Genomic DNA, 25,485 nt, shown 5'->3' with positions numbered 1-25,485 from the left:
GACTACTACTGAATACAAACCATTATTCTCACCTCTACGATACGATATCGATATCAGTGGAATATAATATTGAAATTCCTGAGAATGTGACTAACTTGAGGGTGAATTGCTTTATATTGCACAATGTCATCAAGTAGCTTATGCTTGTTGATGCCAAAGTAACAAATGTTGTTGAATTGTATCTACTTGTCAGTTCGATTCAGTGATTCTTTGCAAAACAGTAACTGTGTTCTTTGTGCGAAAACTCCAGTATGCCTTTCGCGTTTAGTCCAAGTGATTGCATTGATATGTTATTAATTTTTGGGGAATGTCAGAAAAACTGCCGTCAAGCACAACGTCTATACCAAGAACGTTTTCCAGACAGACCCATTCCGTCACGAATGACTTTTTCGAGAGTTGTAGAAAAATTGCGAACTGGGTCATTTCCTTCTACTATAAAGCATCGTCATCATAGAGATCTGTTAGAACTGAAGATTTAGAGATCAATGTGTTGGCTTATATTATTATTCATCCACATGTTTCTATCCGTACTCTTGCAGAAGAAGTCGGTGTGAGTAAATCTAATGTACAGAGAATTCTGAAAGAAAATAAATACCACCATTCAAAATTCAGTTGGTACAAGGTTTGAAACCCACGGACTTTGAACGACGACTTGAATTCATTGCTTGTATTCAGGTAATATTACATGAAAGTCCTAACATATTCAGTCAAATTCTGTGGAGCGATGAATCGCAATTCCACAATAATGGAGTTGTGAATCGACATAACAGTCACTATTGGTCTCAAGAAAATCCCCACTGGGTCCGCGAAAGTAATTTTCAAACTACTTGGGGTATTAATGTATGGTGTGGATTGTTCAATGGCCGCATCATAGGACCTTACTTTTTCAAAGAAAATCTCAATGGATTGTGATATTTACATTTTCTAGAAAATGATTTGATCCAGTTGATGGAAGATATTCCCATAGCAGAACAACAAGGAATTTGGTGGCAACAAGATGGTGCTCCTCCTCACAATTCACAGGTTGTTACTGAATATCTGGATAGAACGTACCCAAATAGATGGATTGGTAATAAGGGTCCAATTCGGCGACCGGCTCGTTCCCCAGATTTATCACCGCTTGATTTTTTCCTATGGGGTTATTTAAAATATATTGTTTTCACTACTCCCCTTTGAATGTAGATGATCTGAAAATGAAAATTCGACCAGCGTGCAGTGATATTACGCCTGATATTATAAGAGCGACTTGTACGAGAGAAGTGATTCGACGTTTCGAAACCTGTATAATATCTAATGGGCATCACTTTGAACAATTTTCATGACTTATTTCTAGGTACCTACCATTCTTATGAAATGATTTATCAAGTTATATTATTTACATTGTTATTAATTAAAAATATGTTTTCGAATACACCTCTTTCAATTTCGCAATTGTTTCATATTCAAAATGATTCCTGACTGAATTCCACAACTCAAAATTGAAACTATACTTCGAACACCCAAAATTTTGACTGATTTTCATGTGATCTGATGCAGAGAGAATAATTGTATGAGATATTTTTAAAATAATAGTCGTTCTCAAGACTTTACATTTTAAGCAATAACTCAACAAGGCCGTAATCGAATTTCAAAAACCAAACATGAAATGATATCAGAATTTAACGTAGCATCTGAATATGTAATGATATACAGGGCGTTCTATTTTAAAAAATGGAATTTTGGTCTGTAGCACCTACACCAAACACCCTGTATATTTAAAAATTATATCAAAATATAGCTCTCATGAACTCCTAAAACTTTTGTATGAAACATTTTTGTGTATCTCCTTCAACAAACCAGATATTGCCTGTGACATAAAATGTGGGACACCCGATATATATATATATATATATATATATATATATATATATATATATATATATATATATATATATATATATATATATATATATATATGTATGTATATACACATATATGATAAATAAAATACCTACCTATTTTTATTTTATTCGTATCACATTGTTATTATGTTCTATAGATATTTTAAGTTATTGACATATCATATATACATACTGTACCTCAGTGCAAATAAATATATCATAAAAAGCTATGAATTTTGCCTTAAAACGCATCATATACCCAACAATTGGAAAATGGGCACAATAATTAAAATTCCCAAACCAAACAAGGATCACTCCCTTACAGACAGTTATCGTCCGATTACTCTCCTGCCTGGTAAAAACTTTGAAAAACTTTTACAAAACCATTTACTCCAACTGCTTAATGATAAAATTCCCAGCTACCAGTTTGGATTTAGACAAGGAAGATCTACCTACATCCTCTCACGATTCTCACAAACAACAATGAAACAACCAAGCTGAACAACAACAAAACGGCAGCGATCTTTCTGGATATGAACAAAGCATTCGATAACATCTGACACAAGAGGCTTTTATTCAAACTGTATCAACTGGGTTGTCCTAACTATCTAGTACATACAATTAGGAATCCGCTAATTGACAGGAAATCATTTTATACAGGGCTTTTCATGATGAGCGTTAATTAGCCGTTTCTGACAAACTATTTAACACCCCGTATATAATATCATATTATGATTCATTATCACTTTGTCAACAAATTCATATACAATTTCCCTATACCTATCTATTACCGTTTAAAAGATATAAATTGATTTCGATATTTTTTTTTTACCAAACATGAACTTTTATAAATGCTGATAATCTTGAACTCTCTTGCACTAAAACGATCAAATTTGAAATGGAGTGGAGTGATACTATGTGGATTTCCACTCCGAGTCATATTTTCATTTGCCTCATAGAATAGAATAGAATATTTATTTACCAATATTTGATACAATAGTGTATATTTGGCACGTCACTTAAATATCACACACAAATAAATATCACAAATGTCACAAATAAATGTAGAGTCATGTAACAAAATGAATAAAAACTGAATCATCACATTTTCACACATGAACATATTTACAAATATGATTGTATAATATAACTTATACTTGTCAATTTCACAAAAAAACAGGTGTATATGAGACAAAACAAAATATTTGCCAGGTGTATATGGGATAAAACAAAATACTTACACTACACAAAAAGTTTACACAATGAGGAAATAATTTAGATTCCTCATTCCTCCTATTTTCCCTTTGACAGGTCATTTATTTCTATTTATAAACTCATCTATACTATAAAAAGCATTCAGCATCAAATATTTTTTTATTTCATTTTTAAATGAAGATAACGTCATTTCTTTCATAGGCTGAGGAACACAGTTATACAAAATAATACAGTTATAGTATAGAGAGTTTTTGAATGCAGCTGTTTTATGCCCAGGTATCGACAATAATTTTTTATGTCGTGTATCGTACATGTGCCTTTCCACAGAGGTATTGAAAGAAAGTATATTAGTTTTTGCGTACACCAGACATTTATGGATGTAAATGCTAGGTACCGTAAAAATATTATTATTTATAAAAGTTTCTTTACAGCTATCTAAGCGATTTATATTGAAAATCAGTCTCAGTAATCTTTTTCTGAGCAACAACTGTAAATGACTCGATCGTCCCCAGGTTAATATATTCAATGAAATATGTGAATAAGCTAATGCATAGTACACACTTACAAGACCCTGTTTGGCAATTGTGTCTTTAAGCTGTAAAATGGCAAAATAAGCTTTATTAAGCAGCTTGCAGACGTGGTCAATGTGTGGTTCCCATGTTAACTTGCTGTCTATAAAGGTGCCAAGGAACTTAGTTGTTTCAGATAGAGCAAAATTACAGCCAGGTGTTGATGGCCTCCTAAGGTTAAAGTTCATAAAAACCGTTTTCCCATGGTTTAAAATAAGTTTATTTCTTTGACACCACGCATACACTTCGTCAAGCGTTACCTGAGTTTTGTGGTAAAGTTCCTCCTCAGTAACACCCGACACAGTAATAGTGGTATCGTCAGCATACATAGTGGTGGCACCATATTGAATATGATTTGGTAAATCATTAACATAAATTAAAAAGAGTAGTGGGCCTAAAATAGAGCCTTGTGGAACACCGAGAGTTACGTCATGTATGTCTGATTGGCATTCAATACATTTTACAATTAGTTTTCTATTTTCCATGTAGGAATTGATATAGCTTAGGAGACATCCTCTTATTCCGATATTATATAATTTTTTAGACAGTATGTTCCTGTCCACTGAATCAAAAGCTTTTGATAGGTCAAAAAATAGAGTTAAAACATATTTGCCATCATCTAGCTCTTTATATACATTTTTGAAAAAATGTGCGGATGCTGTCTCTATTGATTTTGATGGCCTAAATCCATGTTGACAATCTGTAAAAATTTTGTTCCCTTCAATATATGCTAAAATGCGGCAGTAGAGAATTTTTTCTATAATTTTTGAAAATGCACTTAGCAAGGATATTTGTCTACGATTTTCTACTTCACTCATGCAGCCTTTTTTGAAAATAGGGATTATACAAGCTATTTTGAGAAGATCAGGAAACTCTCCGCTAAGAAATGACTGATTTATGAGGTGCAGCAGTGGGTCTATGATGTTATTGCAAATATTTTTTATGATGTGAGTACAGGGTCTTCAAAAAATGCAGATACTTTGATCTCATGAAAAAATGAGTGGAACTCAATTTTTTCAAATGGAACACCCTGTATATTTCAACATTTTTGAGCTCTACATCCAATTTTAGATTAACTTTGTTCAGATAATACTATTTCTATTTTGAACCGTTTTCGAGATAAACTGTTTCAAACGGAAACTGACGTGGTTTTCTTGCTCGTTTTTTTGAATTCATCACTTATTTTGGATATTCAACATTTTTTTTATACTTAGTAATATTTCTTTTTGATCCAATTTTTTAACTGTTTCAGACCAGTCAATTCGAAATTGGTATGTACCTACCTTAGAAAAAGTTACAATTTGTATACATTGAGGTATTGGTCTCTAACGTACAACAGTACACATAAATATTTTTTAATAGTGTGCTTTGGAAAAATAAATTAACCAATTATTTAACGTCAGATTATCGTTGGTGGTTTTGACTGATTGTGATAGCTACCAATTATAATAGAATAATGTCAAGATTAGGTTACAGTAATGAAGATTTCTTGAATTTATTAATAAATAATTTATGGTGAGTGCAATAGAATTGCAAGTAGAACATGCCGAGTATTTCATGAAAGATATCCACAACTTCCGAAGCCGAATAATAATGTGATGAATCGACTACTGAAAAACTGTAGGTTTAATGGAACCTTCCGTCCAAAAATCATTCGTAAGAAGACTAAAGTGGATGATGATGACAATGGTATAACAGTTTTGGGATACTCTCATGCATTTCCAAATGCTTCTCTGCACGAGGCTGAAAGCGAGATAGGTTTACCCTACGTGACAATTTGTCGAATTCTTAATAAGCATAAATGGCATCCCTATAAGTTCTACTGTGTCCAACATTTGAAAGAGACTGATTTACCTCGTAGAGTGGAATTCTTTGAATGGTTACTTGTCAAGACTCAAGAGGATGAACATTTCCTTGACAATATCATATGGACAGATGAGGCCAAGTTCACAAAAAATGGAGTTTTCAATAGACACAACAGTCATTATTGGGCGCCAGAAAATCCCCATGTTGTCCGCCAAACGGGTTTTCAAGAAAGATGGCAATTCAATGTATTTTGTGCAATAAAGAATGGGTCAATTTTTTATATCGAATTTTATGATGATAATTTGAATGCATCAAAATATGAAGATTTACTGAGGAATGGAATTCAAATGATTTTAAATAATAGACCAGGAAGAGAACGTGTATGGTACCAAATGGATGATGCTCCATCCCATAACTCTCATTCAGTCAGCGAAGCTTTAACCGAAATCTTCGAAGACAGATGGATTGGTAATAATAGACCTTTTCGTTGGCCTCCTAGAACACCAGATGGCAATCCATTAGATTATTTCGTGTGGGGTTTCATTAAAAATATGGTTTACTCTACTCCAATAACAACGATGGAAGATATGAATCTATTTCATATCTTCCATTGACAACTGTTTTCAATAGTTTGACTCCAGACTTGATCAGAAGCGCTACACATGCCAATCTTTTGAAGAGATTACATGTTTGTTTAAGTAGAGGTGGAGATGTGTTTGAACATATTCTGAAATACACTGACGATTAAATTAACTTATTAATTTATGGGTTTATTATTTTCAGTTCGTGTTTCAGCGTTAATAAAACTATTGTTTGAAGAGAAGTTTCATTCGATGGTTGAGGAGTATTTTGATAATTATCTTTTCATTGTATTATCTGTGACTGATTGAGAAACATCAAACGAAATATGTTTTACAAAAATGAGTGATGAACAAGGAAACCATGTCAATTTCCGTTTGAAACAGTTTATCTCGAAAACGGTTCAAAATAGAAATAGTATTATCTGAACAAAGTTAATCTAAAATTGGATGTAGAGCTCAAAAATGTTGAAATATACAGGGTGTTCTATTTGAAAAAATTGATTTAAACTCATTTTTTCATGAGATCAAAGTATCTGCATTTTTTGAAGACCCTGTATGAGGCAAATGAAAATATGACTCGAAGTGAAGATCCTCATAGTATCACTCCACTCCATTTCAAATTTGATCGTTTTAGTGCAAGAGAGTTCAAGATTATCAGTATTTATAAAAGTTCATGTTTGGTAAAAAAAATATCGAAATTAATTCATATCTTCTAAACGGTAATAGATAGGTATAGGGAAATAGTATATGAATTTGTTGACAAAGTGATAATGAATCATAATATGATATTATATGGGGTGTTTCAATTGAAAAATCAAAGAAGCCGCTACTTTATAGTAGAAGCGACAACGCCACTTCGTCTGAAATATTTTAGACGTGTAGGTCATATTGATTTATGCATACTGTGAAATTTTCAGGTTGATCCGTTGAATAGTTTGTCAGAAACGGCTAATTAACGTTCATCATGAAAAGCCCTGTATAGTAGACAATGGAAGTCCGAACTAGTGAAATTCATCATGAAACATTGTCAATCACCTTCAAACAAAGGAAACTGAGAGTTAAAATACTGAGTAGTTTTTCAGACGAATTAATCCCAGGACAGGGAATTCCACAGGGTTCACCGTTCTCACCTTTGCTATATAACTTATACAGCTCAGATATTTATCGTCACCAACAAGGGAATATCAAACACTTCAGGCAGGAAGCATATATTCTCCAGAATGTAGATGACACCACCCTAATTGCCCACGATCAAACGCTAGACAAAGTTATTAACAATTTGGAACATCTTGCAACAATAACAAATAACTGGTTCAATAAATGGAGGCTTCAGCCAAATCCCTCTTAGTCTCAATTCATCATATTAAATCACCGGAATTCCGCAACTTCAACAATCAACGTTTTCCAACATGTCTTACATACAAAATCAACAGTTAATTACGTAGGTGTTACGCTTGATTTCAGACTAAATTTCAACGGCCACGTTAATAACAAAAAATGAAAGTCACTGCAAAAGCCGCACATTCCACAAGTTTCACAAGCACATCAACAGCAAGCCGAATATACAAACTAATCTGCCGTCCACTTACACTCACTGTTTCTCAATATTGAACAAAGGGTATTGAAAACGATTAAAGTATCTGAAACAACGTCTATCAGGAAAACAACAAAATTGAGGCATCCCAATAACCCAAAACACAACCCTCCTAACCCTCTGCTGTAACAACTCACTGGTATTATCAAAATCGAGGAAAGACTACTGCTACTTACTCAGAAGTTCGCTGAAAAAGACGACAATGTAGAAATCGTCAGAAACTATGCTGTGACAAGAAACCCCTATGCAATGCAAGAGTATGACACTGCCTTCCAACAGAAACACTGTTATAAAGAAACACAGCTTTATCAATGAAATTGTTTTAGTTTTTCTTTATATTCATTTAAGGTTTTTTTTGTGTGTAATATTATAAAATATCTAACTTCAAAGCAATTTTGTTACACAGACGGAAGGACTTCGGTCTGCCAGTTGGGCAAAATTGTAATTTTGTATTTTATAGATTATAATATTTCGAAGCAGAGAATACTATTAAGTGATTGATTGATCAAACCTACTCTTGTGCTATTGGCAGTTGTATCATGTCTCGATCTGTCATTATTCTATGCAAATAATCATGAACTTGGTCCACTCTTTCAGGTCCCCCCATATTTACGAGAACAACGCCAGTTTTTGGTTTTGTGGTAGTCGTGGATAAGTTTCTCAACCCTGTACTTGTACATCCTGAAAAGACGGCATTTAGTATATCCTAAGGAATCGTAACAAATAGCTTACTCAAGAAGTATGAAACTCTGAGAGCAATCATGGTCACTAATGAATTGAATAAATTTCATAAGGGAATGATAAATTAAAATTACAAGTGTCAGCTGCGATATCAAGTGTCAAAGTCTTCTTCTTCATCTTCTTAATTTTGGTCCCAGCTTATAGATTTGGCGCTATTGACCAGTGCTCTTTTTATTATAGTAATAACTATAAACTTTGTCCAGGGAGTACAAGAGTCTTGAATTACACTAATCACGGTATCCTCCACAGAACTCATGTTGTCTCAGATCACAGTATGCAGGTTCGTTCATGGTTGACCAAATTTATTTTTCGCAGCACAAATCGCTAAGTAACATCGAGCGTTCATACTTGCACGGCACCTTTTCATATTAGTTTGTTATCTGCTGTGAGTTGTCATTTTCTTTCAGTAATAAAAACAACTGAAAAGTTGTTTTGTGTTTATTCTTACGACAAACGTTAAATATTGAATGAATACGGATTATAGGAAATTCTAAAAATGAATAAAAGAGAATTGAAACTTTCTATGTTTTTTACCACTTTTGTTTGTAACATGCATACGTTTAAAAATGTCCTTGCAGGACGAAACTGCAGTAACGTTAGTTACAAATAAAAGTGGTAAAAAACATAGAAAGTTTAATTTATCTTTTCTTCATTATGATTTCCTACCACGTAGTAACGGCTACATCCATCAATTAATTGATTAATTAATCATCTTCATCACGAACGAGTTTCTGTGATGGCGTCACGGCAACATAATTCTGAGTGGGGTTGGAGTGAGAGAGTCATAGATAGAGAAAATGTGAATAGAGAATAGAGGAAGAGAAACTCGGAGAGTTTAAACTTTATCGACGAATTATTGTTATTTCGGCTTGCGGAAATCGCCAGATTATATATTTTTCGTTATCCTTGAATTATTTCCTTCGAAATAAAAAATAGCTCCGCTCGAGAATGTTGAAATGACGTTATTTTTTTACAACTTTGCTGCCCTCCCTTTCTTTACGTCACTCTCAAATTGTCAGATTACTGGAATATACACTTTTTAGCAGGTAATTAACTCACCCCACCTTAATCTGACGCGCTCGAGAATTTCTGATGGTCGCTCACAGGCGGCCTTATATATGAGAATCATATTTGGTGGAGGTACTTAACCGGGTACAAGGTATTCCTTTGTATATTATTCTGTCGCACTTTAGTAAATCCCGAAATCCCCGCTTGGGCTCCCTTATTATAATCATAACACTTGGTTAGTAAGAATTATCCAATATGAACCGCCAATTCTTCAGTCCACGTGGACTAGTTGACAGCGGCTTTATTTCTCTGTGTTGTTTTTTTTTGACCTTTGAGTACGCCGACACGTTAAGTAGGCACAATACCAGTTACTTCGACCATACTTCTGATTGGACCAAAACGCGATTGCTAATGTTTCTAGAGCAAAAAATGTGGTGGTTTTGTAAATCTTCCATAGTAGATATCACGGTAAACCGTACTAGAAGTTTTTTTTCAATCAATAAACAATATAACATAACTTTTTTTATTATTTTCAGTCTTAACAATATTGAAAAAATCTGAATATACCAACTGTTTATTGTATATAACCTAGATGATCATGAATATGATTTGATTTGAATGAATATATCGATGAGTAACTTTATTCGGTGAGTTTTATTGTTTTCGAGTAAGTATCTCTTGCTATTCTCCTCAGATGTTCAGCGTCTGATGACCCAGTATCGGCCACCATATTGTGGAATATTCCTTCTCTATTCTGCAGGAGAATGTGTGGGTGATCGAATTCCATAACTTGTCCGGCTTCCATCACGAGCACTTTATCTGAATCCATGATGGTGTTCAAACGGTGGGCCACAGTCAATACCGTACAGTTTGCGAATTTAGTCCTGATTGTTTTCTGAATCAGAGCGTCTGTCCTGTGAATATTTTTGAATCAATCAATTAAGAGTCAGACATTGTCGATAAATAAAATGGGTAATGAAAATTATTCAAATTAAAAAAAAAATAGCAAACATTTATACAGGGTGTAACATAAGTACGTTAAAATATTCAAGTGACGTATTCCTGAGACGATTTTAAGAAAAAAAGTCTATATGAACTTGTGTCCGAAAATGCTTCGTTACAGAGAGACGGGGTGTTGAAATTGGATTTTTTGTTCGCTTTTTGAAAATAAATCTTGCAAAAAATAAGTTATTTGTACGAAATTTGGTACCCGGGGTTTTTTTGACGTGGGAAATCATAATTTCGCATTAATTTTCATGTAACATCTAGAGGGCGCTGTGTACGCTGTCATTATTTCTTTCAAATTGCCCTAACTTTTTTGACAGTAAACTTTTGGTACTTTTCATGAGAAAACCTTATTGCCACACCTTTTCCAAGTAAAAAAGGTACACCTCCTCAACAACGCTGGAGGTGATCATCTTCGAGATATTTAAAATTTTCTATATCGATGCGATATCTATTACTTAGCTCCTAGGGCGTTAAGTGAAGTTGCTGAGAACATTACAAAAACTAAGTACCTATGTGGTGGATCTCGTCAAAATAAAAAACTTTTTTCTATAAAATGTTTAACGAAGAATGATTCGTTTTCGAAATACAGATTGTTGAAATTTTTCAAAACATGGTAGGTTTTTGTCATAAGTTTTTTGCAATTTTAGTTATTTTCATCAAACTTTATACGCAGTATACCCGTACAGACTTCTTCTAAACTGAGCATTATCGAACTGCTTATTCAACCCAAATTAAAAAAAAATTGTCAGGTTTAATTATTCAATTAGAAAGTGCTACATTCCGGAGTTTGTAAAAAAAACAATTCGGAGAAGTACCATGTTATTTATTAGGAAAATATACATATAAAAATTGAACGAAACAACTATTAAAACAACTGTTCATAGTGATGACCCCCCAACAGTAATACAAGCTTCTGCTCTCCTCATCAAAGAATTCCGCACCCGATGAAAAATGCCCGGAGTGTTTCTTATCGTTTCGCAGCAAGCTATGATGCGATCCCTCAACATATCCTCGTTTTCAATGGGGCTAGCATAAACTAGTGATTTTAGGTGTTCCCAAAAGAAAAAATCGACGGGATTGAGGTCCGGTGACCTCGGGGGCCAATGCTCAGTGCATCTTCTTCCTATCCATCGTTGGGAATATGCTACGTCTGCAAAACTTCTTGCTATCATACTGAAATGAGCAGGAGCTCCATCGTGCATAAACCGAGAGTGATTTTGGAGACTAATGGGAAGTTGAAGACCATAAGTTGGGAAAGCTCGTGTTCCAAAAAATGTAGTTAGGCATCTCCATTCAAACGTAAGGGGAGAAAATAGGACCCAATTAAATGATCCCCAACTATGCCTACCCATACATTAAAAGAGAATCTGTCTTAGAAATGAGTTTGCGTTATCACATGTGGGTTATCTTCCGCCCAGGTGTGGTTGTTATGGAAATTCATGATATTATTCCTTGGAAAATTAGCCTCATCTGTGAAGAGGATTTTCAATAATATTTGCAGATGTTGTTCGACTTTTCTTTGAAGCCATTGAGCAAATTCGATACGTGGTTGGAAATCACGTAGCGTAAGTGCCTAGACACGCTGAATATGATAAGGATATAATTGCTGCTCCTTTAAAATTCTGTAAACTGTCATGTGACTCACATTTAAAGTTTGACTAATTTTTCTTTTACTTGTCTCTGGATGTTCACTAATTTCTTCGAGAACCGCCTCCTCCAATTCTACAGTTCTTATAGTCCGTGGCCGCCCTACTGCAGAATTTGTTTCAAAGCTTCCAGATTCAGAAAGTCGCTGGAAAAGATTCGCAAATGTCGCTGCACAACGAGTCACGCGTTGGGGATACCTTTCCTAATAGATGCGTCTGGCCTCGCTTGAATTTCCGTCGGCCAAGACGTATGCAAAAACCATATCAGCCATTTCAGCATTCGTAAAGTCGGGCATAGTACCAAAAAATTACTTTATAAACTCCGAACTGTGAATTTGTCAATAGTTAAAAATGTGACAGCGAACTTTTATTTTTATAAACATACTTTCAGAGCCTACTCGATTCAATTAACTTAATTTGCAAGCGGAGAGTGACAAAACTTATTGAATTCAAATTTGGCTATAAAGTAATATGCATCGATATAGAAAATTGTAAATATCACGAAAACGATCACCTCCAGCGTTGTTGAGGAGGCGTCCCTTTTTTACTTGAAAAGGGTGTGGGAGATAGGTTTTTTTCATGAAAAGTACCAAAAGTTTACTATTAAAAAAGTTAGGGTAATTTGAAATAAATAGTGACAGCGTACGCAGCGCCCTCTAGATGTTGCATGAAAGTTAATACAAAATTATGGTTTCCCACGTCAACAAAACCCCGACTACCGAATTTCGTGCAAATAACTTATTTTTTGCAAGAGTTATTTTCAAAAAGCAAACAAAAAAATTCAATTCCAACACCCCGTATCTCCGAAACGAAGCATTTTTGGACACAAGTTCATATAGACTTTTTTTCTTAAAATTGTCTCAGGAATACGTCACTTGAATATTTTAATGTACTTATGTTAAACCCTGTATACATTAAATGATTAATGAACATTATTCTTCTCGCCAGGAGCTGAAAACTCCACGACAAATATCGTCTTGCTCTGGTGGTCGAGAAGGACTACAGGCTTATTAGTTTGTATGAGCCTGAGGGTGGGGAACGAATAGTTCCAATAAATTCGGCACTTCTCGTTCCCTATAACGGATTTAATATCCCCAGGAGTGTAGGGCAACACCGGTGTCTCGTCAATACCGTAAGATTGCCGTAGATGGTAATATAGCACTTTTAGAGCCGCGTTATGTCGATGGATATAGGCCGAGACCGCATATGCTGGACATGCTGATAGCAAGTGCATTAGGGTCTCGGGCGCCTCGCGGCAGGCTCTGCACCTTGTGTCAGGAACCTCTATACCCATCACGCGACTGCGGTAGACTAAGGTGTTGAAGACACCATCCTAGCAACCCATGATGAATCCTTCAGTTTCCGACTTCAGTCCACCCAACCTGAGAAAAGCAAACGTCAGGCGCTTTGATGAGCCAAGGTCTTCAATGTTATTGAAGAAGACTCCATGCATTGGCTTATTCTTGTGTTTCCGCAGAAGTAAGGTGATCTCTGCGGCTTTCATCTGAGCTTTTTGCTGAACAGGTTCCAACTCGGTGACAAAGTTGTAGTCACCTCGTTCAGTGTCGAAAACTATACCCAGTTCATCAGCTGCTCGGGTAGCTGTCCTAAAGAGAAATGCTCCAATTCCTGCTCTCTCAAGGTCATGGACCATGCAGACAAGGTGATCCGAACTCCTTACGACTTTACAGGCTGTATCCAGTACCATTCTGTCATGCAGACACCCCAAACTCAAAAGTCCACGGCCTCCCTGTTGTCGGGGGAAGTACAACCGTGGGACGGACGATTTGGGATGCAAACTCCTATAGTGATCTGTCATTTCTCGGGTCTTTACGTCGAGTTGATGCAGATCCTCCCGAGTCCACTTCACTACTCCAAACGAGTAGAGTAAGATTGGAACGGCAAGCATATTTGTTGCAGGAACTTTGTTCTTCTCCTACAGTTCCGATGACCAGATTTGTTAAAATTTGTGCTGATACTTGCCGCGGAGAGAGTTTTTCACTGCTGTTACCTTTCGTGAGTGGCGTTGTTCCACCCCGAGGTAAGTATACGTCTCTCCGGCATCCAGATGGTGTAGGATGCTCCCATCTACGAGCTGCACATCCTCTCCGTAGTCCCCGCATTGTCCTCTTTTGAGATGGACCATTGCACATTTGTCTATCCCGAATTTCATACCGATAGCATGCGTGTACTCTTCCACCACCCTCAAGGACTGATGGAGATCCTTCTCTCCAGAGGCATAAAGTTTAAGATCATCCATATAAAACAGATGGGTGAACTTGTGCCTCCGGTTTCCCGGGGTGCCACAGTTATACCCTCGAGTATTTCTGAGCGCAACGGATAATGGCAATAGTGAGATGCAGAAGGGAAGGGGACTGAGGAAATCACCCTGAAAAACACCCCTTTTGAAAGGGACCCACCCTGTTTGGACTCTTGCTTGACCAGATGTTATGATGAAGCTAGTTCGCTAAAGTGTTATCAGTTGTTGAATGCATCTCACTATATTTTCGAGTACCGCAAGGCATCTGAGCAAATGCTAGATGAGCTCATGCGAAATTGTATCGAATGCCTTACGGTAATCGATCCAGGCCATAGAGAGGTTACGCTTGTATTGTATCGAGTCCTGCGTTACACATCTATCGATGAGCGGGTTCTCTTTACATCCAGCGACTCCTCTCTTCGACCCCTCTGCTCATATATCCGTTCGAACACTCGGTCAACTGCGGTGAGTATTCGTGTGTATAAGATGCTTGTAAACAACTTATAACACGAATTCAAGCATGTTATCGGTCTGTAATTCTTAGGAATCAACAAATCTCCGCTTTTGTGGATAAGAACGGCCCGCCCCTTGACAAACCAATCCGGAATCGGCTGCTCTCCGTCCAGCCATGAGTTGAAAACTCTGACCAGATGGCGGTGGGTACTTGATAGTTCTTTCCACCAATAAGTGTTCAGCCCATCTGGGCCTGGAGCAGCAAAGTTTTCGGAACCAACAAGGGCCCTTCGAACGTCATCCGGGGTTATCGGGTTGCGCAGTTCATTGAGCTCAGGCTGTAAAAACTCTCTGTTGAAAGCTTCGAACTGTGCTAGGGCTGGAGTGTCTAAGTTGAGTGGCTGCGGGTGTTCATAGATATCCTTACAGAAGGATTTCACCTGATCAGCGGTCGGCGGATTATCCACAACACGTGGAGGCTCTTGGAATAAGCGAGATTTCTCGCGGAACCTAAGGTTTTCTGCGATACCTCTCGCTCACCTCACTAGTGACTTCTTAGCAGCCACTAGCATTCGTATCCTATCAAGGCAGTGCTGTTTTTAGGTGGTCAGCAGCACGCCTTGGCTTAAAATGTGATGGATACGTCGCAGATTGGCGGCTATTCGCCGCACTGCGGGCGTAAAAGGCCTATTGGCCGCCTTGTAATCCACCACACATTGGATACGAGACGCGTGTTGTCTCGCCGACGTGATTTTAGCCTCCATCTTGTGTACACGCCGTTCAATCTTCCGAACCGCAAGGCCGGGATTTCGTCTTTCCGATTCGGAAAGCGATTGGACGACGCTATACACGGCGGTGTTGATTTGCCAGATGTCAGCCTCTTCTGTTAGAACACTATGAGCCTCCGCATCCAAAGAAGCACGTTATTGTGGCTTCAGGGGCCCAATTCTGTGGAGCGCCCTGCGTGTTCTGATTGTCGTCTCCATTGGTGGTACGGTGCGAGTCTTATTTTATTTTCCACCGTAGTTTGCGCTGGTCATCCCCCGAAGCCCCGATACATTCGGGAGGGCGCGCCAGCATTATCAACCAATGACCACTCCCCACACCGTGGGGTGAGTATCATTATTATTATTAAATATTAGTGAATCGAAATACCATTCGAAATTTGTGAAATACTGCTGATAAATGATAAATAAAGAGTATTTCACATTCAAAAATATTTGATCTCGAATGAAACAGAATATTGGTGAATGGAATTTCATTTAAATATTTTGAATACATAGCGTGTCTCATTTTTGAGACAAGTTGGTCTATATCTATATTGCAGAAACCGTTTTTCATAATTCGATAACATTCATACTCACTGAGGGTCGACGTTAGCAGTAGCTTCGTCCAACATCAAAATTTTATTATTCCTAATGATCGCTCTCGCCAAACATATGAGTTGTCTTTGTCCCACACTATAGTTGGATCCTCTATCCATCACTTTATTCTCTAATCTGTTTATTATATTCTGCGGGTCTTTCAGTTCAACTTCATTTATCGCCTTGTAGAGTTGTTCGTCTGTGAATTCGTCGAATGGATCCAAATTGTAACGAAGAGTCCCAGAAAAGAGAACAGGATCTTGAGGGATAATTGTGATCTTTGACCTGAGGTCTTCAAGAGAAAGGTCATTGGTATCGACTCCGTCGATGACGATTCTTCCTTCAATTTTAACTAATCTGAATAAAGCCGAAATCAAAGAAGATTTTCCAGCGCCAGTTCGTCCAACTATTCCCACCTAAAAGTGAAGAATTTTCAAATAAGATATTTGAATAAACTATTTTTTCATGTGTTGTAGAAACACTTCAAATATTTTCCATTTTTTTAAGAGCTCCAACCCGATGGAAGAATATTTTGGGGTGTTTGAGATTTTAGAAACAGATTTATTATTGAAATTCTGACTAGTCACAGTAATACAGGGTGTAATTAAATAAGTGTAAAACATTTAAGGAGGTGATTCCTCATCGAAAAAAAGATAGGATCTTTCATATAAAGGAATTTCATTGGAGCATCCCTTGTTAAGATACAGCCCCTTAAAGGGGTTACATAAGATTTGTATAACAATTTTTTTCACAAGCACTAAAAAAGTTACAATATTGAAAGTAACCTGACGTTTTGTACTACCAAAAAGACACTTAGCCAGTAATTTATTTGGTTGTAAGAGGTGGAAAACGTAATCCCTAAAATTTATTTCCAATGTAACTTTTTGTCTTATTATTTGTTTACCATTTAAAAATTCACTTCCGATTTTATTCTAAACAAAAAATGTCTCTTGGGTTTTTTGCCAAAATAAACCAGTTCGCAGCAAAAAAATATTTTAGGAACAACTACAGAGATACATCGTCATAAATGCGAACTGAATTTATTATTATTTTGTAGTTAGTACCTGCATTACACCATTAAAGGGTAATAAACAAAACTAATTTATTAATAACAAAACACACAACAAGTGGAAATCATAGTGAATGTTGTCAATATTTCAGACAAATTTCAGACATTACGCATGCGTCTAGACGTCGGCGCATTGAGCCACGTATTCGCTCAAAGTCTCTCTGATTACCCTGCACGCATCGATGATGCGGTTTCTTAAGTCCCCTACATCGCGAACAGGAGTACGATAAACTAAATGGCCCTAAATAAATAAATCGAGAGGATTGAGATCCGGGAATTAAGCGTGCCAGTTCTGTGGTCCTCCTCGACCTATTCAGTGATTTGCATATGTTTCAGTTAAATGCTGACGTGCTACTTGACTGAAATGGGCGGATGGAACTTCCTCCAGCAGTACTGGATGCACTTCTCTTCAAAATTGAAAGTATGCCTCACCATTCAATATCGAGGAGGTAGAAAATGAGGCTCAGTTAAATCATCTCCAATAACTCCGAGTCACACGTTAAGAGAAAACTGTTCTTGATGGTTAGTTTCGACAAAAGCGTGAGGGTTTTCATCAGCTCATATGTGGTAATTATGAAAATTAATAATCTTGTCCCGAGAAAAACTACTATCGTCTGGGAATTCTATCGTCTTCAAAAAGTCACAATTTCTTCTAATCATTTCCAGCATCCAGTTGCAAAATTCAAGACGGTTCGGAAAGTCTCGCGGTAACAGTGCCTGTACTCGTTGCAGATGGTAAGGGTATAAGAGTTGTTCCTTTGAAATTCGATATCTATTAAAATGTTTTTTATGAGTGCCTGAAATTTTATGTCGCTTCTAATTCCTTTAACTTCAGTTGGTAACTTGTTGAAGCAAGTAATGGCATTGTACTGAGGAGACTTCTTAAAAAGTGTCATTCTATATTGGGGAATTCTTAGAAGGTCACCATTACGTGTATTATAGTAATGCTCGGAGGAGTTTTCTCTGAATAGGTGTAGGTTTAATCTGGCAAACATTATGGATTTGAAGATGAAAATGGAAGGAGCTGTAAGAATTTTCTTCTCTATGAAGATAGGTCGACAGCTGTCCCTGTAGCTTATGTTATAGATAAGTCTCACTATTCTTTTCTGGGCTAGAAATATTCGAGAGAAATCTTTAACCATACCCCAGACAAGTATGTTCATGCTCTTATGAGAGTAGGCCATAGCATAGTAGATGCTGAGCAGGCCGGATTCATCTAAACTTGGTTTCAGTTGCTTAAGGGCGTAGTAACCTTTATTCATTTTAGAGCAAGTGTGATCGACTTGCTTTCCCCAGTTTAAGTGAGAGTCTAGGTAGGTACCTAAGAATTTCACTTCAAACGAGCTTTCGATATCATTTATGATCGGATTTACTGGGTTATCTCTACTAAAGTGAAACTTCAACGATACAGACTTGTTCGTGTTTAAAATAAGTTTGTTTTTTTTGACAATTTGCACTGAATATATCGATTATGATGTCTGATTTGCTGATGAGTTGTTCAACATTATTTCCAGAAACAGTTATGGTAGTATCATCAGCAAACATTGTTAGGTGAACATCTACTATATTTTGGGGTAGGTCATTGATATATAAGAGGAACAGTAGTGGACCTAGTACCGAGCCCTGAGGTACGCCAAGTTCAACGTTTTTGGCCGTAGAGGTTGTCCCGTTACACTTGACTATCATATTTCTCTCACTCACAAAAGATAAGACCCAATTTCTAATATCACCCGGAAGACCTATGTCTTGAAGTTTACGGCTAAGAAACTCGGGACACACCATATCAAAGGCTTTGGATAAGTTTATTCCATCATGTTTATTCCATCATGTATGTGGCTTAGTAAGTGATACGAAGCTGTCTCGATAGATTTGTTTCTCCGAAATCCGTATTGGGAATCAGACAGTATATTATTATATTTCAATATTGTTACTTTTTTAGTGCTTGTGAAAAAATTTGTTATACAAATCTTATGTACCCCCTTTTAGGGGCTGTATCTTAACAATGAAATTTCTTTATATGAAAGATCCTATCTTTTTCTCGATGAGAAATCACCTCCTTAAATGTTTTACACTTATACAGTTACACCCTGTATTTTTTTCATTCAAGCTAACCCTGGATGTGGCATCTATTTCATGGTGGGCCTACCAACTGCCTATCATAAACGAATGCGTACGCAAAATTTCGTGTCCCTGCTATTTACCGCTGAGGAGATCTCTCGTACGGAGCCGATCCTGGCAGCAGCATCAGGTCACGTTTGTGATTAAAATGCATTGTCATCGGTTCTGGACCAGCATGCAAAATTTCAGGTCAATCGGATACCGGGAAGTGGGTCAAATTAAACTTGCAAGATTTGTTAACATAAATACAGGTCAAGTTAAAAAAAAGCTTTTAATATAGCAGGAACAAGCACGATCAGTGTGTTACAGGAAATTCAGGTTTGGAAACCACTATTTGATTACTTTAGGTGAAAATTATATTTCCACACAGGGCGTTTATATGCACCTACAACAGCATAATTTACTGATAAATCTTTACAGACACGTATACTTAATTGAGATGAATAATATTTTTTTGTAAAAATTCGGATAGGTTGCACCCTCTGATTCTGAAACAAATTTTGGGATTACGGACCAGAAAGAAGGTTGGTATGAGACACAAATATATAAATTAAATATAAAATGAATGAAATGCAGAATGTGACTCACTTTTTCAGTTGGTTTCACCGTGAAATTCAAGTTTTTCAAAATTTTGGGGCCTCCTTCAAAGTAACTCATAGAAGTATCGTCGAAAACAATTTCTCCTTTGAAAGGCCATCCTTTTGGGGGGGATTTTGGATGTTCCGGTTGATAATCTGGAGTGAGCGCTTTATATTCTAGGATTCTCTCAACGGACATCAGTTGAGTGGTTATAGCAGCGGACATGCGCATGGCAAACTGAACCATGAAACTAAGTTGTGTAGATTGTGTTATTGCAAGACCAACACTTCCACCCGATAGGCCAAGTACTGCGGAAAATCAGAGATATTAGATTCTATTTCTTGAAATAAGACAATGAAAATTGTTTATTATTACCATCTGAAAGTCCTACGAAAGAGAAAGTGACGATTGCAACGAACAGTGAGCAGCACATATCCAAAACAAAACCGAATGCAGTCCCGGTTGTGATACTCATGAACCATGCACTAGAATGGTAGTCTTGGGACTGATCGAAATCTTTTTTGAGGAGTTCTTCAGCCTTGAAAGCTCTAATAGTTGTTAATCCTTGCAAGGTGGCATTCAACTGGGTGAAAGCAGGGCTTCGCACTGAAAAAAAGTCCATGAAAACTAAGTAACTCTCAATATAAAATAAACAATGTATCCCTGATAAACCTGATCTTAATATTTACATATTGTATTCGTATATTAACTATCTTGTGGAAATTTTTTTCAAAAGTTAACAATTTATATTTGATGATGTATATCATTTTTCAATTTCCGAAATTTGATAGAGTGAGGAGTAGGTGAGTAGGAAATAAAATGACTTGATGAAAAACTTTCACACTTCCATTTAGTAATTTTAAATTGAAAATGAATAACATCACTCATTTCGCTTTTGAGAAAATACAATATATGTTTTTTTAAAGATTTTTTCTAAGTTATAGGTTATTGATGGGAGTTTATACTGAAACTTCTGACGTAAAATGAATTCAGAACAAGTGTCTTCTTTATTAATCCAGTAACTTTGTCGCCTGAACTATGAGGGAGTATGCATAAAAAAAAAACCGCGAAAAATGATTTGCACAGCACCCTCCAGTACTTACAACAGATTTCATTATGTCCATCAGCAGTGGCCTGGATGAAGAATCTAGCTTTAACAGCCACATGGCTCTAGCGATTGGGAGAGAATCGATGCTAAAGATGGTTGCCAGAACTTCCAGGAAGTGAAATTCAAACGTAAAAACAATTGTACGAACTATTATAGTCGAGGTAACTGATATAGTAAACTAGACTAGTCTAGTTGATAAAACCAGACATCACCAGAAGATGGCAAATGAGACTTTGCCGAAACGTTGTGAAAATCTGGGGATAAAATACACAGAACACGGAGCGAAACCCGAGAAAACAGCTCACCATATATACAGGCTGATTCACGGTGGATGGCACATTAGACGTTTTTGGTGAACCAGACAACGGATCACTTTGAAAATTTAATGGAGGGCATATTCAGACATTCTCTAGCCAACTGATATATTTTCGACAATGCGATGTTGCCGCTTCTATTAGAAAGCAGTAGCAACTTTGATTTTTCAAATGGAACACTCTGTATATAATATTATTTTTGGAATCTCCAACAATTGCCCGACAACTTTTCTTGATATTTCCCTGTACCTATCTGTTACTGTTTTCGAAATAAAAATTAATTTCAATTTTTTTCATCGAAAATGATGACTTCTAAAAATGCCGACATCTTTTAGTTAAGAAGTACTATGATATCGAAATTTGGTTTGGAGTTAGGTGATACTTGGACACTTCCCACACGTCAGCCTAATCTCCGTTACTTCAATACAGGGTGGTAAAAAATACAGTTTTTTCGTTTGCTTGAAAAAGTTGCTGAAATTTGATTATTTTAAATGGAACACCCTGTATATTATTGAAAATTCGAAAAGCTGTTGCTTTCTTTCTATGTATCATACCTATACCTAACTAGTCAAGTTTCGGACTTATGAACATTTATTTGTGAAAATGTCCCTTCAGAATGGTATTTCCATTCGGTATTTGGTAAGCAGGCCATGATTGCTATTTGACAGTAGCGTTGTGACATTCTCCTAATAATATCGACATTTTCGTCACTTCAGAAGTTGCAAATACCTTCAAAACGATGGAACAAAACTATTCAAACGAAGTTCTTATGAATTTGTTTATTATTTTTGGACAGTGTGACAAAATTATCAGCAGAACATGTAGAAAGTTCAATGAAATGTATCCGAATCTACCGCCAATACACCTCAAGAAATTTATACGAATTTAGAACAATTTCAATATGTTTGGATAAACTTTAAAAAAGCAGCAAGAAACTTGAAATTGGAAATCATGATATGAATAATTATAAAAAAGTAAAACAATCATGTGGAATATTTCAAAATATGTTCGAATCGTTGGCCGTTCACTTCCAAGCACTTTAAAATGCGGGTGTTGACTGCTTTCGTGGTGGCAGATCTGATTTCATTGGGATCCAAATCTTCAAATGTTTGGGCAATCCTTTCTAACAATTCATCTCTCGAACGCACGGGTATTTTTTAAACTTTTTCTTTAAACATTCCCCACAAATAAATATCTAATGTATTAAGATCGCGTGATCTCGCTGGCCAATTCCATGGTCCCAAGCACCTCATCCACCGATCATCAAATAGTCTATCCAGTTCTGCGCTCACTTCTCTTGTGCAATGTGCAGGAGCTCCGTCTAGTTGGCACCAACAGTTTCGATAATCTTCGAGTGGCAGATTATCCACGAAACTGTCTACAGTATTCTCCAAAATATTCAGGTAGCTTCTGGATGTTAATGACTCCTCGTATATCACGTACCTCAATTTGTTGTCCATCAACATGCAGAAGGCATTAAAACTAAATTTTTCTTGAAATCCGGCTTCTTTTGTGACGTGAGGATTTTCACTGGACCAATAATGACGATTTTTTCTATTGAAAATCCCTTCTCTCGAAAATTTCGATTCATCAGTCCAAATAATTTTATTTAAAAAAAGTGGATCTTCTTGAATGCGTGTTAACAACATTTTACAAAATTCTACTCTCTGTTGAGGATCTTGAGGCTTCATTGCTTGAATTTTGGTGAATTTATAATCATGCATTTTATGTCTTCGCAAGATTCTTTGAACCGATGAATATTTTATACCCAAATCTTCTTCAGCACTTCTTATCGATGACTCGGGAAATGCGTGAAAATATGCTAAGACATTAATCTGGTTGTCTTCGAAAGTTACGGGTCGAGGCAAGTTTCTTGGTGCTTTTAAAGTTGATCCAAATGCATTGAAATTGTTCTGAATTCGTATAAATTTCTTGAGGTTCATTGGCGGTAGATTCGGATACATTTCATTGAACTTTCTACATGTTCTGCTGATAATTTTGTCACACTGTCCAAAAATAATAAACAAATTCATAAGAACTTCGTTTGAATAGTTTTGTTCCATCGTTTTGAAGGTATTTGCAACTTCTGAAGTGACGAAAATGTCGATATTATTAGGAGAATGTCACAACGCTACTGTCAAATAGTAATCATGGCCTGCTTACCAAATACCGAATGGAAATACCATTCTGAAGGGACATTTTCACAAATAAATGTTCATAAGTCCGAAACTTGACTAGTTAGGTATAGGTATGATACATAGAAAGAAAGCAAATTTCAGCAGCTTTCCGAATTTTCAATAATATACAGGGTGTTCCATTTAAAATAATCAAATTTCAGCAACTTTTTCAAGCAAACGAAAATACTGTATTTTTTTACCACCCTGTATTGAAGTAACGGAGATTAGGCTGACGTGTGGGAAGTGTCCAAGTATCACCTAACTCCAAACCAAATTTCGATATCATAGTACTTCTTAACTAAAAGATATCGGCATTTTTAGAAGTCATGATTTTCGAAGAAAAAAATTGAAATTAATTTTTATTTCGAAAACGGTAACAGATAGGTATAGAGAAATATCAAGAAAAGTTGTCGGGCAATTGTTGGAGATTCCAAAAATAATATTATAAACAGAGTGTTCTATTTGAAAAATCAAAGTTGCTACTGCTTTCTAATAGAAGCGGCAACACCACATTGTCGAAAATATTTTAGTTGGCTAGAGAATGTCCGAATATGCTCTCCATTAAATTTTCAAAGCGATCCGTTGTCTGGTTCACCAGAAACGTCTAATGTGCCATCCACCGTGAATCAGCCTTATATAATCAGAAATGATTATTGAATAACGAAATTAGTTAGCTTCCTAACTATATCATAAAGGGGAACTGTTGGAAGGTTGGGTGCACTATATCGTTTACTTGAACTATATCTACTGTTGGCAATAAACAGGTAACTTTTGATCCTCTAACACAGTTTCACAGGCTGTGTGTCTTGAAACAATAGGATGAGGAATTGCGAGAGTTCTTCACTCACGAACTGTCACTAATCCCAATCTCACTGGTCTCTGAAGAGGGAATGAGAAAGGACACAAAATCCACCTCGTATTCAGGACTTCAATCTGTAACCTTGAATGTGAGGCAAAAGTAAACGAAGTTAGTAGTAGTGGATGAAAGGCATCTACTTCACAAAGTTGTGTAAATTACTGCTCACTATAGCTCAAACGTGGCAGTAGTTTTTGATGGTTACCCCGTAGATGCTGTTCAGAAAAAACACAAAGAGCTCTGAGCGTCTTCGAAGATCCCAGTTACACTCATCGCGAGAGATGATTGTTGATGAGAAAACCATGGCACAGGTTCCTCAACAGAAATTCTTGTCAAATGACAAAAACAAGATCCTTTTCATAAAGCTGCTGACAACAAAAATGGGAAACCACAACATTCAAGTACTCCTGATAGGCTCATCATCACTACATCTGTAACTGCCGCCTCTACCTATGATATAGTGGTAGTCGTTGGTGAGGACATTGACTTGCTAATCATTCTTACTGCGATCTCAAACCAATGTGAAATTTTTTAAAATAAATGTGGAAGAGGCAAAGTATCAGATGTCATGTATTCCAGCATCACTTCTTTAAAATCCTCTTTGACACCAGAGCTTTTCCTCTTCATCCATTCCTTTAGTGGTTGTGATTCGACATCCTGCTTCTTTGGCTTAGGGAAGATGCAAATGATGTCCATAGTCGAAAAAAACCCGGACGTTGAAAAGCAGGCTGCGATTTTTCGGGCCATAATGATTTTTTCAGTTTGTTCCAAGGGCCAGTTTCTGCCCTTAACTATATTTCTAGACTAGGATAGTCGTAAAGTGTGGGACCTAATCAAACTTGCGCTTTTTTTGCATTTCAATTATTATTGTGTATTGTGACACTTAACGACATCTAGTGGCGAGTAGTAGTACTATGTACTATCTTTTTCAGCCATCCGCTAGATGGCATTAGGCTTAATTAAATATTTGGAATTGCCGCGGTGGTTCCAGAAAGTTTTGGTTCTCGCTAGTGTATTCCGATCACGTCGAGATGGCAATAATAATTGCATATAAAAAGGCTAGCGGCGCAACTGCGAGTTAGTCTGCGTAGGAAAGGCGAAGGAAGCGAAACTGTGAAATAAAGTAACACACGTCAATA

At 36.6% G+C, this 25,485-nt stretch overlaps 2 protein-coding genes across 2 annotated transcripts in view; both read right to left on the bottom strand.

Moving 5' to 3' along the window:
- Positions 1–8,532, bottom strand: part of LOC111512618 (ferrochelatase, mitochondrial) — a 40,248-nt gene extending 31,716 nt beyond the window's left edge. The window contains exons 1-2 of the mRNA XM_074179599.1: positions 8,378–8,532; positions 8,161–8,326 (exon numbers count right to left, since the gene is read on the bottom strand). Coding sequence (XP_074035700.1) covers positions 8,161–8,326; positions 8,378–8,408 — 197 coding nt within the window. The 5' untranslated portion in view covers positions 8,409–8,532. The remainder of the gene's footprint in view (positions 1–8,160; positions 8,327–8,377) is intronic.
- A 1,371-nt stretch (positions 8,533–9,903) lies between these two features.
- The window catches only part of LOC111516782 (ATP-binding cassette sub-family C member 4), a 65,080-nt gene continuing 49,498 nt past the window's right edge, over positions 9,904–25,485 (bottom strand). The window contains 4 exon segments of the mRNA XM_074179594.1: positions 9,904–10,308; positions 16,126–16,541; positions 19,901–20,199; positions 20,267–20,497. Coding sequence (XP_074035695.1) covers positions 10,035–10,308; positions 16,126–16,541; positions 19,901–20,199; positions 20,267–20,497 — 1,220 coding nt within the window. The 3' untranslated portion in view covers positions 9,904–10,034.

This window comes from Leptinotarsa decemlineata, unplaced genomic scaffold (assembly GCF_025532065.1).
Source record: "Leptinotarsa decemlineata unplaced genomic scaffold, Ldec_3_MD MMD2_P_RNA_scaffold_14, whole genome shotgun sequence".
Taxonomy (NCBI): domain Eukaryota; kingdom Metazoa; phylum Arthropoda; class Insecta; order Coleoptera; family Chrysomelidae; genus Leptinotarsa; species Leptinotarsa decemlineata.
This window is presented reverse-complemented; position numbering and strand designations above follow the sequence as displayed.